General features: G+C 38.8%; 1 protein-coding gene across 1 annotated transcript in view; it reads left to right on the top strand.

The window, feature by feature from the left end:
* Positions 1-14,053, top strand: part of DLGAP2 (DLG associated protein 2) — a 466,399-nt gene that overhangs the window by 351,610 nt on the left and 100,736 nt on the right. The window contains exon 6 of the mRNA XM_075923576.2: positions 10,339-10,550. Coding sequence (XP_075779691.1) covers positions 10,339-10,550 — 212 coding nt within the window. The remainder of the gene's footprint in view (positions 1-10,338; positions 10,551-14,053) is intronic.

Raw genomic sequence — 14,053 nt, forward strand, 5'->3', positions numbered from 1 at the left:
ACGGGCATTGAGAATTGTACGTGCACTGAGAAGGGTGTTGAGGAGATAAAAAGTTACGTATTAAGGAAACAAGGCTTTCTTTATATATAGCTTCATACTGTAACTTCTCCTTTCTCCCAAAACATAAAGGCTGTGTCTACACTGCACCCCTTTTCCAGAAAAGGGATGCAGATAGACACATCGGAATAGCAAAATCCACGGGGGATTTAAATATCCCCCATGGCATTTGCATTTACATGGCTGCCGCTTTTTTCCGGCTTGGGGATAAGCCAGAGAAAAGCACCAGTCTAGACGTGATTCTCCGGAAAATAAGCCCTTTTCTGGAGGATCTCTTATTCCTACTTTCAAGGAACAGAGCGCTCTTACATTCCTTGAAAGTAGGAATAAGAGATCCTCCGGAAAAGGGCTTATTTTCCGGAGAATCACGTCTAGACTGGCGTTTTTCTCCGGTTTATCCCCAAGCCGGAAAAAAGCGGCAGCCATGTAAATGCAAATGCCATGGGGGATATTTAAATCCCCCGTAGATTTTGCTATTCCGATGTGTCTAATCTGCATCCCTTTTCTGGAAAAGGGGTGCAGTGTAGACACAGCCAAAGAGTCATAGTCAAAATTTGTTTGTTAGAGACCTCCAATTCTAAGATTTGTGACAATACAGTCATTTGCATTTTTATGTTTATGGTAAATTACATATATATTTTTTCATAGAATTTCTATTTTTTTTTGTTTGTTTTTGATCCAGTAATTGGCTCAAAAAAACAGTTTGCTCATGAGGATTGGTGTTTTCTCAGGAAAAAAAGTTTTCCTTCAAAAATGGGCCCATGAAACTGGAACTAACCTGTCAAATCCACAATCTAAGGTGAAAAGACTTGCAATTTTAGCATTTCAAGTCACTCTGACAGTCACTCTAAAGATAGGGCAAATCAAGGAAAACAGTCAGTACCTAATGAGCCTCTTGTTTTTTATTTTCTATAAAAAGTACAGCCTTTTAGATGCTTATGAGGAGAATGCTCCAAAAGCATAGCCTTCTACATTCAGAGAAAAGTCACAAAGTAATAAGGAAGGAGAATCTTCAGGCAAAAAGCAGCCAGCATTGAAAGAAGCTGTTAGGAATCCGAGTCTCAGTGTAATTATTAATTAGGTTCCCAATATTCATCTTGTTCTTTCACATATAATTCCAGGAATAGTCTACTCAGTTCCCCTCAGTTTGAGTTTCTAAAGCTGCCACCACCCTAGGAAGAAGCCATTTAGATAGGGGTAGTGTTTTTGTCTTTTTTTGTTTTTCCAAACAGCAATTCCTATGTCACTAAAAATCTCCAGCCTCACATAAAGCTCATGACTGAGCTTCCTCTTCTTGTTCCAGAATTTCTCTAGTTTAGTTTCTTCTGCATGAACAGGCCACCAAAGTGAGTTCTCTGAGAAAATAAACTGGAAAAGTCCAAGAGAAAATCAATGGCAAGGTCTAGCAAATAGATTCTAGACTAGTCCTGGCAGTTTTCCCATGAGAAACTGCTGGCTCTATGCAAACCTCTAAGGGTATGTCCACACTGTAGGCTAAAGTCAAATTAAGATACGCAACTTCAGCTACGTTAATTGCGTAGCTGAAGTCGAAGTACCTTAACTTGACTTTTAGTGCTGTCTACACTGCAGGAAGTCATAAGTAGAACATTCTTCTTTCGACTTCCCTTATTCCTCATGAAATGAAGATTACAGCAGTCAGAGTAAGAAGTCTGTAATTTTGAAATTATTTTGAAATAATGGGCTTGCTGTGTAGACGCGCACTCTGTTATTTTGAAATAATGTGAGGGTATGTCTACACTACCACCCTAGTTTGAACTAGGGTGGTAATGTAGTCAACCGGAGTTGCAAATGAAGCCCGGGATTTGAATTTCCCGGGCTTCATTTGCATGTTGCCGGGCACCGCCATTTTTAAATGTCCGCTAGTTCGGACTCCATGCCCGGAGTAACGGTAGTTCGGAATAGGAAGCCTAGTCCGAACTACCTAGTTTGTGCCACGTGTAGCCGCGGGGCACGGAGTCCGAACTAGCGGACATTTAAAAATGGCAGCGCCCGGCAACATGCAAATGAAGCCCGGGAAATTCAAATCCCGGGTTTCATTTGCAACTCCGGTTGACTACATTACCACCCTAGTTCGAACTAGGGTGGTAGTGTAGACATACTTTGAGTTATTTCAAAATAACACTGCTGTGTAGACATGCCCTCTGGTTCTCCTAACCCTTCTTTATAGGAAATCTGGGTGCTTTCTATTAACTCTTAAGAGAATAAGCTCAATAAAGTTCCTGCTTCCCACTCAGCAAATAAAAAATAGTAAACATTCAGGGAGGCACCAATGTCTACCTTAATTTATGCACTATTCCTCCAAATTAGACATGTATGTGCATGACAAAATCAGAGTGTAGGCATTAGCTTTAATGTAGATTCTGGAATGGATGCTTCTAGGAATAGTTGCTGATCCTTTGGGTACTTTATAAGTACCCTGTGAACAGGCATGTGGATCTTTCAAAAACACTAGTGTGCCTGTTGAATGGGTCCTCAGCCATCTTGTGAAGTTTTCTTCATCGCTCAAAGGACATTCTCCACCCCTCTAGAAATAGCTTCTAGTTCATCCATTTATCTGCCCAATCTATGAAGTGCCACGCTGTGTTCTCTTGAAGAAATCCTTGCTGAAGGGGAAATCTGTCATCTAAAATTTTAGTCCTTGCTCTCTCCTTTTTGTTGTGGCATCTTCTTGATCAAACTTAGAAAGCTTTATATGAGAGCAATAATTACATGTGTAGTCTTATCTATAGTAACAGGTTACTTTAACCTATTATCTACCTAAAAGTGAGGATTTACATCTACTATAATCCTAGAGCCTTTTACCCCTAAAACTGACTGCAGTACACAGGTTATCAATAGAAGGGGATCCCATAGTACACAGAAGAGACTACATACTGCTCTTTCTATGATTATATATGTTAACCATCAAAACAATGCACACTGCAATGACCAGTGGTCATCATCCTAGAGTCTCACACCTCAAAAGACACATAGTGTAATACAGGGTTTATAATATTTTATGCTGACAGTGAGGTTCCTACATATTTATGAAGGTTTTAACTGCCTTTCTATATTTGAACGTCAATGCCCCACTAATTTTGGCATGTCCAATTTGTCATAGGCTAACTTATTAGTACCCTTTATACTCATTAATATTTGTCATGTTATCACCTATCATGTACAGGCAATTACCTTAAGGAAGTCTCCAGTGTTTCACTCTGCATATCAGTGATCAACTTGTCATCTATTGGAGTCTTATAGGGTATGTCTACACTACCCCGCTAGTTCGAACTAGCGGAGGTAATGTAGTCATCCGCAGTTGCAAATGAAGCCCGGGATTTGAATTTCCTGGGCTTCATTTGCATGAAGCCGGCCGGCGCCATTTTTAAATGCCGGCTAGTTCGAATCCCGTGCCGCGCGGCTACATGCGGCACGGAGTAGCTAGTTCGGATTAGGATTCCACGAGGAGTGAAGCTAGTTCAGATTAGAAGCCTAATCTGAACTAGCTACTCCGTGCCGCATATAGCCGCGCGGCACGGGGTTTGAACTAGCCGGCATTTAAAAATGGCGCCGGCCGGCTTCATGCAAATGAAGCCCGGGAAATTCAAATCCCGGGCTTCATTTGCAACTGCGGATGACTACATTACCCTCGCTAGTTCAAACTAGCGGGGTAGTGTAGACATACCCATAGACATTGGTATCTGAACACAGCAGATATTTTCAAAATACCAGCCTATCCCAAACATAGATACAATTTATTTACTTACTTACGGTAATTTATCCTAAATTCTAATTTGGCTAAACTAAATATTTTACAGGCTTGGTAACTATAGGATTGTGTTATAACGTTAATTTTATGTCAATATTCTAAGTAGGCCAGATACCTTTTGTCCTTATGCTATACATATCTGCCATATTCTAGCCTAATTGCAAGCACAGATTGTTGATAAGATTTTAGATTTGTCTTAATAAAGTAAGAGTTTGATGATAATTATGATTCTATAGCATTATTTATCTGAAAATTTCAAAGCATTTTACATTTACATGATATTTAAATATCATAGTGTTTCTGTGAGAGAGATAATACCTATTTTAACTTTGAGGCATTAAAGGTTACAGTCAGATTTGCAAAAGTACTCTGTACCCATAACTGAGACCAGATTGTCAAAAAGCCATCAGAGCCCATTTTAAACCCAAAATAAGCAGCCTGATTTTTATGAGTCCAGCCCTGTGGGTGTGGAACACATTTGAAACTCTGGAATTTAGCTATGCACATAAATGGAAGCTGATCCTGATGTCAAAATTTGATCTAAATTGCTGGGGTTGCACCCTTCGGAAATCTGACCCTACGGCTACATCTACACTGCGGAGCTATTTTAGGGTACCAGAAGTATCACAAAATAGCTATTCCATATCTTTTCAGCAAACTTATTATTTCAAAATATAATGTCCTTGCTATTCCAATTTCCCTGTAAACCTCGTTTCATGAGGAGCAAGGGACATTTCAGAATATGGCTCTATTTAAAAATTTGGCACTGTGTATACAGTGCCAAATTTCGAAATAATCTATTTCGAAATTAACTTGAAATAGGTTACACAATTTCTGTAGCTCAAATTTTGTAGCTTATTTCAAGCTCTGGGTACAGTGTAAACACACCCAAGGCTAATAACCTGAGGTCCCACAGTAGAACACTGCTATAAGAATGGGCTGCTCGAGTTTTCAACCAGTCCAGAATGTGGCTGCTCGAGTTTTAACCAACACTAGTTATACGGAGCACATTATGCCAGTGCTTCAGCAGCTGCACTGGCTTCCAATATGTTTCTGGGCACAATTTAAGGTTTTAGTTATGACCTATAAAGCCTTAAATGAGTTGGGTCCAGGGTATCTGAAGAACCATCTTCTCCCATATTAACCTGCTCAGGGATTGAGGTCAGCTGGGGAGGCTTTGCTTCGTGTTCCCCTACTTGTGGAGATAAGATTAACATCTACGCAGAACAGGGCGTTCTCGGCTTTTGCTCCCAGGCTGTGGAATTCTTTTCCTCAGGATATTTGCATAGCACCAACACTAGCGTTGTTCCGGCGTCAGGCTAAAGCCACCCTTTTTACTCATGCTTTTATTAATGTTTGAGTCTGTATGTGTATGTTCCTCCTCTCTATATGTTTTTAGCTGCTTATGTCCCTCTGAGGTCTCATATTTTAAATTCTCATATTGTAAGTTTTTATATATATTTGTTTTTGTTTGTTTGTTTGTTCTTGTAAGCCGCCTTGAAGATTTTAAATAGAAAGGCAGGGTAAAAATATTTAAATAAATAAATAAAATAAATAAGAATGACGAGAACTCCTAATTTGTGCACTCTCTTCTTCTCCTTATACCACTAGAGCACAGAATTTGTTAAAGAAAACTCATCATTGTCCATTAGTTGTTATAACCAAATCAGCAGCAAAGGACAAATTAAATGAAAAGATTTGGATCTTGTCAGTTTATTGTTCTTTTGAAGGAAAACTCATGATAATATGCAGTCCTATTGCCTTGGGGATGAAAACCCGCAGATACGGGAATTTATATGAACATCTAGAACAGGAAGAAGGCTTTTTACAAAGTATAAATATCGGCACTCATCACTATATGCAAGTAGGTAATTAGGATAATTATTCCCAATTAGCAGCTGCAAACCCTGCAGATGGGATTTTCAGAAACTGATAACTATTGTAAAAGACATTTTTGCAAGCTGTAAAACCACTTTCACAATTTGGAATGCATACACTGAATACCCTCTACATTATCTGTAGCAGATCTTTGTTAGCTTTTCAAAATGATAAAAAAGAGAAATATGTTCATGCATTAGTGTAGCTCTGTGGGCAACAGTTCAGAACAGATTGGCACCTGAGATGAGCTGAACTTTAAAAAAAAATTCAATTGTTTAACCTATGACACTTGAGCAAAGAGCTGAAGTGAATTTTGAACCTGTGCACACTACACCTGAGCATGAGTATTGCCACGTTATTCAAATTTTGTAGGACGTTCACAGCTGATGCAATGTCCTTTGAAGTCAATGGAAAGACTCCAATTAACTTCTCTGGTTTTGGATCATACCCCGTGTGAGGAAATTTGTCTCCATTAAAACATGTTTCCTTCAAACTACTAGGCAACATCCTTCCTTCTACCCAGGATCCAGAAACTCCTACTCACAGCTGTCATTTCCAGTGGGCTTGGTTGCCTCTTCTCTCTCCTGGATCTTCCAATACGTTTCCTCCTTTTTTGAGGACTGGATTTCCTGACACCTTCTTTCAATCACAAGGCTCTTTTGGTAGCCAGTAAGTGGCTCTTAATGTTAAAGGGGCAGAGTGGCTTTGGGTATACATATATGCTCTCTCTGATATAGTAAAGTCAAGGATAATTTGATGGAGTCCTTTCGATGATTCCAATATTGTTGTGAACCTAACAGCAAAACCAACTTTACCTGTTACAGGTCTAGTAGCTATACAAATCTAATCAACTCAAACAGGATGAAATATTATTATGTGTCAATGGTGGAAAACTTGTCCTGGGAAAGTTGTTTACCACTGTAAAAAGCTTAGCTTTTTAGCTAGAACTGCCCTTAGGATGAAATTGCAAGTTTTAAACAGTCATAACTTTACAAGCTAGGCTTGAGTTAAACGTTGAGCTGCAAGTAAGAATCTCAAAATATAAACTTGTAAGGTGTTTTGCTTTCAGCCATTTTTGAGTTAGTGAAATTACAGAATTTCACATTGTAGGATATGGGGAAAGTAGGCTTTTATACTTGAATAGCTCAAGAACAGCCGACCTGATTTTGCTCACACTTTTTATAAATCATCTTAAAGTTGAAACATAGCATTTAAAGCTTAGACCAAAATTAAGTTGTTACACTAAGTTATCAATTCCTGGAAAAGTAAGTTTAAATCAGAGGCTGAAATTCATCCTTAATATAGGCACATAGGGACTCACTTGTATGCCAGTAACCAAAATGCTGTCCTGTTACTTGATCCTTGTTTGTACCCATGCCAGCATCTGAACAATGGAAGCAAAATAAAAGGTATAAGTAAGTTTGTTTGATATCAAGTACTTCATTGTAATGAATTTACTGGTCTATTTCTTTAGCAGTATAGCATTCAGTCTATGGCAGTCACGAGAATACCTGTTGTGTTGTAATGCAGTTTCAAGAAAAAGTATTTATTTTTTGAAATGTTGGGGATGTCCATCTGTTACGCTAACATTGCAAGTATCAGAGGGGTAGCCATGTTAGTCTGAATTTGCAAAAGTGGTCTTTGCCCACTTAAGCTTATGCTCCTATAAATCTGTTAGTCTACATAGGTTCACAGGACTAATATTGCAAATATTCTTGAGTTCTCAGAAAACCTTGGATATCCTTCCACACAGAGAACTTCCATATATGTTTGATTTTAACAGGAAAATTAGGGTGATTTGTTGTATCTAAAGAGCTCAGGTCTCCGGATAAATGTTCACCCCATTCTTTTAGCTTTCCCAGCTCCACCTTCCAAAATCCAGAGCTGCCTAACTTTAAGATTTGTTCCTGTGCTACATATAGGAACTTTTTGTTTTATTTGTTATTCTTCCTTCTTGCTGCATCTTTTCTTTCCTCTATTTTAGTGCCTGTGTTTTCCCTCATGTTCATTTTTTTCATGCTTTTTTCTTCTTTTAAAATGCTTCGAAGTATATTTTTCTCTAAAATAATTTGTCTTTTCAAGATGTTTTTTTCTTTTCTGATTTGTCCTCGCTGTACACTAGGAAATCATTTCAAAATAAGTAAAATCAAAATAATAACTCCTGAAATAACAAAGTCGAAATAGCACATCCATACTACAAGACAGCATCAAAATAGCTCAGAATTATTTCAAAATAGCACGTCCACTCTAGTTGGACCCTGCCTTAGTCTTAGAGCTCCCGGAAGCACTCTGGGGAATGCATTAGGAGAGCAGACACTTCCTGTGGCTGCTTGGTCAGGAAAGCTGAGACATGTGCTTTCAGGGGCTCCTCTCTATGTCTGTGTCTCATATGCCGCTCCTACTCCCCACTCTGACACAGTGTGCTCTGGTTGCCCTTTGGACACTATAGCACTCACATCATGGAGCTGGAGCTGCTGCAAAGCAGTGCCATGCTCATGGGCCTTAGGCTGCCCTCCATTCTCCCCTCCCACTCTCCCCCACAGAGAGTAAATAAAAACACCATTTTTTGGTTAACAAACAACTGTCTTTATTTGAGGGATATAAAACAGGGAAAGAACTGGGAAAATAACCTAGAATGGGAAAAGGGGGGCTCAAGGATGGGGCTAGGAGTGGCGCCTGCTCTATTCAGTTCTAGAGGTCTTGGCTGCCCTGGAGGTCCCACTATCCCATGTTCAGCGGCCCCTGGAGAGCTAGGAGGAGAAGCTGGGGGGGGGACAGAACAGGGGGAAATGGCTGGTGGCCCGCTCCATGCACAAGGCTATGCGCGCTATCACCAAGGTAAGGCAGAAGCAGGTGGCCTGGTGCTGACTCGACAGCTGGTTCCAGGTGGCCTTCTGCTGCTCCCTGTCAGCCAGAGGCAACCGAGGGTGCTGTGGGAGTGCTGGCTGCCGGGAGGGCGGGGAGCTCACTCTATTTCAAAATTACAATTTCAAAACAGGCATTATTCCTCATGGAAAGCAGGAGTTATTATTTTTAAATAACCAGCCAGTTATTTCGAAATAAGGGGTTTGGTAGTGTGGACGTTCTGCTTGTTATTTCAAAATAACCCCTGAGTGTAGACCAGGGCTCAGTCAGGCGTTATCATTAGTGTTCACAGAGCTTGTGTGGCTGTCTCTCTCTTTAGCTCAGCATCTCTCTCTCTCTCTCTCGCTCTCACACTCTCTTGCTCTCTCATTTCTATCTCACTGTATTCCTCATCCATTTCTCCCTTCACCTTCTTTGAAAGGGGCCACAGCACAAGCCCTGATCACCCTAAATGTAGATTATGAGTGCATTTGGGAGGGTGAGGAGTTGTTAGGATATGTCTACACTACCACCCTAGTCCGAACTACCGTTACTCCTCATGAAACGGTAGTTACTCCTCGAGTTACTCCTCGAGGAAGCCTAGTCCGAACTACCTAGTCCTTGCCGCGTGTAGCCGCGCGGCATGGAGTCCGCACTAGCGGACATTAAAAAATGGCGGTGCCCAGCTTTATGCAAATGAAGCCCGGGAAATTCAAATCCCGGGCTTCATTTGCAACTCCGGTTGCCTACATTACCACCCTAGTTCGAACTAGGGTGGTAATGTGGACATACCCTTAGTGTCACAATCCATGGATCTGATGCAAGGTCTGTCAGTGGGAGTCTTTCCATTGAGCTGAATGGCCTTTGGATCAGCCTCAAATGTGTTTAAGTTGACAGGCTTGACTAGGCCTTCTAACTTTTCAAACTCTCCACTTTAGTCTCTTACAGTCTGCCAACTTCGTAGTATATCTACATAATTATTTTGAAGGCATTATTTTGATAAAGAGCTTGATCTTCCAACATGCTGAGCTCTCTGACCAGGATAATGACTTAAAACAGTGCTGCTTCCAACGCTGAGTTTTCTTTGGGTAGAGACTTCATCTCATGCTGAACTATTTGGAAACTTTATGATGCAAATAGTTATGAACATGTAGCCATCAAACTCTTTTTCACTTGTTTCCCAAGTCAGAATTTGAACCTTGATCTCCTAATGTACAAAACTAGTGAAGCATGATGGATTGTTTAGTATTTACAAATAATGAGCATTTCAAAAGTTTCCTAAATTGTATGTATGAATAATTATCTGCCTATTTTACTGGGATAGAATAAGATTATATTACAGTCTTCTCTGAGTAATTTATATTCTTAAGAAATATTACTGCAGATAGCTCCTACAATTGTACTTGTTTCATACGAGTTTAAATTATAAACATTAGCAATCTCTCTGAATTCCATCAGTTTGTGAAAGAATTAATGTTATTTACATGCAGCTTTTTTTATATTTAATTAGTGATGGTATGTCTGAAAGACTACAGAATCTCATTGTGAGGATAATGGGTAAAATATTCAATAGTGCTTGACTTTCAATGAGTTTTAGGCTCCTCTGTGCCTAAGCCACTTTAAAAAATATGACTTAGGTTCTTAAGTCACTTAGGAACTTTTGAAAATTTTACCCAATGGCATCATGCCTCAAGGGTCAAACCTAAATGGCTTGTCTTTGAAGTGTGGACTATCTAAGGCTGTCTCTTAAAATATGATGAGATTCCTGCATATTTTGTGTTTGGTACCAGGTGCCTCAAGATGAATGGGGAGGGTACCCTGCTGGCGGTAAAGACGAGGAGATCCCCTGCAGGAGAATGAGAAGTGGGAGTTATATTAAAGCCATGGGAGATGAGGAAAGCGGAGATTCTGACACTAGCCCCAAAACATCACCAAAGGTAGCAGTTCGACCAGAGTCATTATTAAAATCCATTGGACAGAGACCACTTGGAGATCACCAAAAGTAAGCTTCACCAAACTTTGTCACATATCTTCTTGAAAGCCACAATGGCTTAGGTCATTTTTCTGTGATGTTTTCATGTGATGATAACAACCAGGTGTCATTAATATAAATACACCAAAGAAAAAATACAGTGATACCACATTTGTGTCATTTATAATTTTGATTATCAATACGATGCTTTCCATACAGCAACATTCCCATGTATCAAGTATATTGTATCACACTGATTAAAAATTGTATAATATGTTCTTCTGGGCATCCTTAATGTGTAGTCTATCAAATAAGTACTATACATATTATATTGTTGAGTTAAGCTTTACATAATGGAGACAGTCTTGTGCTTCTAGTGGGTTTTTATTTTTGTCTTTTTTGTAATGTACCATTACAATACTACACATTTAAATATTTTGAGGGGTTAATGTTTAAACTGGCAGCATAGTTCAAATTCTGGTATTTCTATTAATGTGAATGGTTGAAATTTGAAATTTTGAGAGAAATGCAACAAGTGAAAAGAGTGAGACTGAAACAATTTCTCCTTTCTCCACCAATGTTGCTGTACATATTACCATACATACAGTACTTTAGTGACACACACTTCTATAATAACAGTAATAATAAAAAACCTCAATTCAAGTAAAATCTGTTTGGCTTCATTAAATAGAAGAATTTTGTTAGCAAATTGGAGGGAAAACAATATCACAATATCAGCAGTAACCAGTGTATAATGCCATATTTATTTATGCAAGGTAAAAGACATTCCATTTTCTATTTTAAAAAGGGGAACTTTAAAAAACCTACTGTATCCATAATGCAGGAATTTATCAGCAGGTCATTGTGGAACAATCTGTCAATTTTGCCATGTTTTGCAAATATACTGTACAAAAACAAAGTACTATTGCAGTATTCTATACATGATGGAAACCAGTGGCAGATTTGCTGTTGATTTCAACTGGAGCAGGAGTGGGTTCACTGTAAATTTTTAAAATGATTAAAGGCTTATTTGTGGCTTTCCCATAAGCCCTGAGCCAAGGACAGCACATATGTGAACTGTTTCAGGACCAGACCAGGAACATGATTGTGATTCATAGCCACATTCTGATTCCTGGTTACTAGCTTCTTCTGAAATGTCATAATCTGCACCAGACTTACATCAGGCACAGGTTACGACCCCTGGTGCAGTAGCTCAGCTGCATTGATTGACTTGTCCACCATGATAAGGTAGCTTCCACAGAGGAGTAAGTTGGTGCTTATTCCCCTTATTCTCTTGGTCAGGCACATAAAATAGTTCAGAATAAACTGCATTAACAACTGTAGAATGATAGAATAGTAAAAAAGATGTTCAGATTTTTAATAAATTGCTATATACATACACATATGGACATAATCTGAGAATCTGTTTTTATATCCACTATCTTGAAAACAGTAAAGGATTACAGTACAGCTAGCTTTAACAAAACTTACAAATGTGTGCACATAATATCCATTAATGTCATCAGACACCTGTGCTGTGGGATGAAGTGCTGACATGTTTGAAAGTTAGCTGATTTTAACATTTTTTTTCATTTGACTAAAATAAGTGGTTTATAATTTGTTGATATACCTGATATAAGGATTGTTTTAACAATAAATAGGACATTTCAAATTTTGTAAAGGAAAAAATTAATTTTTGTTGAGAAATTCCCCAAAGTTTATTCTCCTGAAACATGACTTTTAACTCTAAGAAGAGTTCTGAATAGAAGAGAAAACCATTAATATGTAGGTCTGGTCTGTATAGATTGGATATATATGATATGCGTTCTGATTCTTCATTGAAAGAAAATTACGTTAGTTTAACTATGTTTGTGAGGGATCAATGGAAGAATGTTTCTTATGACCTTGTTATTGCCCATAAGGGAGGTAGATTACCTATAGCGACAGGAGAATGAGTCCTGTCAACAACATAGGTAATGTGTGCACTGAAGCTCTAGAGCAGTTCTGTTACAATGGCCCCAGCTGTGCCTCTGTAGTATTTTAGTGTAGACAAGCCCTAAGGCAGAGTTTTTTAAAGTATTTAGGTGGCTAACTATGCAGGTAGGCTCCTATAATGGGTTTTTCAAAAGCTAGCATACCTTTAAATTCCTTTAAAAATCTGTCCCTTAGTCTCTCATCTGACAGATGCATTTTTAACTTTGACTAGTATACGGCTGCGACTAGACTGACAAGTTTTTCCGCAAAAGCAGACGCTTTTGTGGAAAAACTTGCCAGCTGTCTACACTGGCCGCTTTGAATTTGCGCAAGAACACTGACGATCTAATGTAAGATTGTCAGTGTTCTTCCGCAAATACAATGACTCTCCCATTCGGGAAAAAGCACTGTGGCACAAATGCTTTTATGCAAGAGGGCCAGTGTAGACAGCTGAGAACCGTTTTGCACAAAAAAGCCCCGATGGCGAAAATGGCAATCGAGGCTTTCTTGCGCAAAACCGCGTCTAGATTGGCCCAGATGCTTTTCCGCAAAAAGTGCTTTTCCGCAAAAGCGTCCATGCCAATCTAGACACTCTTTTCCACAAATGCTTTTAACGGAAAAAAATTTCCGTTAAAAGCATTTGTGGAAAATCATGCCAGTCTAGACGTAGCCGTATTGTTATATACAAAGCAAAAACTTGAATAATGTACATCCTACTGCTGTAATGTGTGAAAGACTTCCCAGTGTAATTTACTGAATTTAAATATAATATAATAAAGCCTTCTATGTTGGAGGCAAAAGTGAATTTGAGTATTTGTCCCTTTTCATGTTTGTTGCTTCTTGGAATAGAGACAGTGTTCACATTTGTCTTAACTTCCTTTTGTTAAGAGAAGAAAAATTCAATATTTTTGTTTTGTGGTTAGGTTTTCCAGGGGTCTGATTGAGATATTATCTGGGGTCCTACATTAAAATATGGACGTTAGGAAGTAAAATACAAATTGTTTCAATTCAGTCCATTATTTGCTGGTAGAGTGCAACAACGTTTAACCTCAAGTTGTAGAATTTCTGATCTTATTTGCAACAGTTATACAAATTAATAATCATGTGGTATTAAAGTTTCCCATTATGCTTTTGAAGCAACTCAAGAGAAATTTACTTTTGCAAATATGAAGAGTGAAGTGAAAATGAGGTAGGTCTGGTAACAATAAAAATGAGTATGCGTTGCATATATCTTGCCTACTTTTCTAAATAACAGGCTATTGTAGCAGTAGATCTGCATAGATTGGATATGTATGGCATGTGTTCTGATCATTCATTGATTACTCTCACAGGACCAATTATTTCTTTGACTACTAACAAGAAATAACAATAAAGCCCTTGTTGGCACTGCTGTAATTTAGCCTGGCTGTAATCACCTCTCAGCGAGTGAGAGTGGGTCCAGTGAAATCAATAGGAATTATGGCATTGCTGGTGTCACTTTAAACATTTGAACTTCCTATCGAAGCTTAATGCTTCAGAGTCTGAGTATAACATAAAAATATAAGGACAAATAAGGAATA

The sequence above is a fragment of the Pelodiscus sinensis genome, chromosome 3 (assembly GCF_052426305.1).
Source record: "Pelodiscus sinensis isolate ZL-2025 chromosome 3, ASM5242630v1, whole genome shotgun sequence".
Classification (NCBI taxonomy): Eukaryota; Metazoa; Chordata; order Testudines; family Trionychidae; genus Pelodiscus; species Pelodiscus sinensis.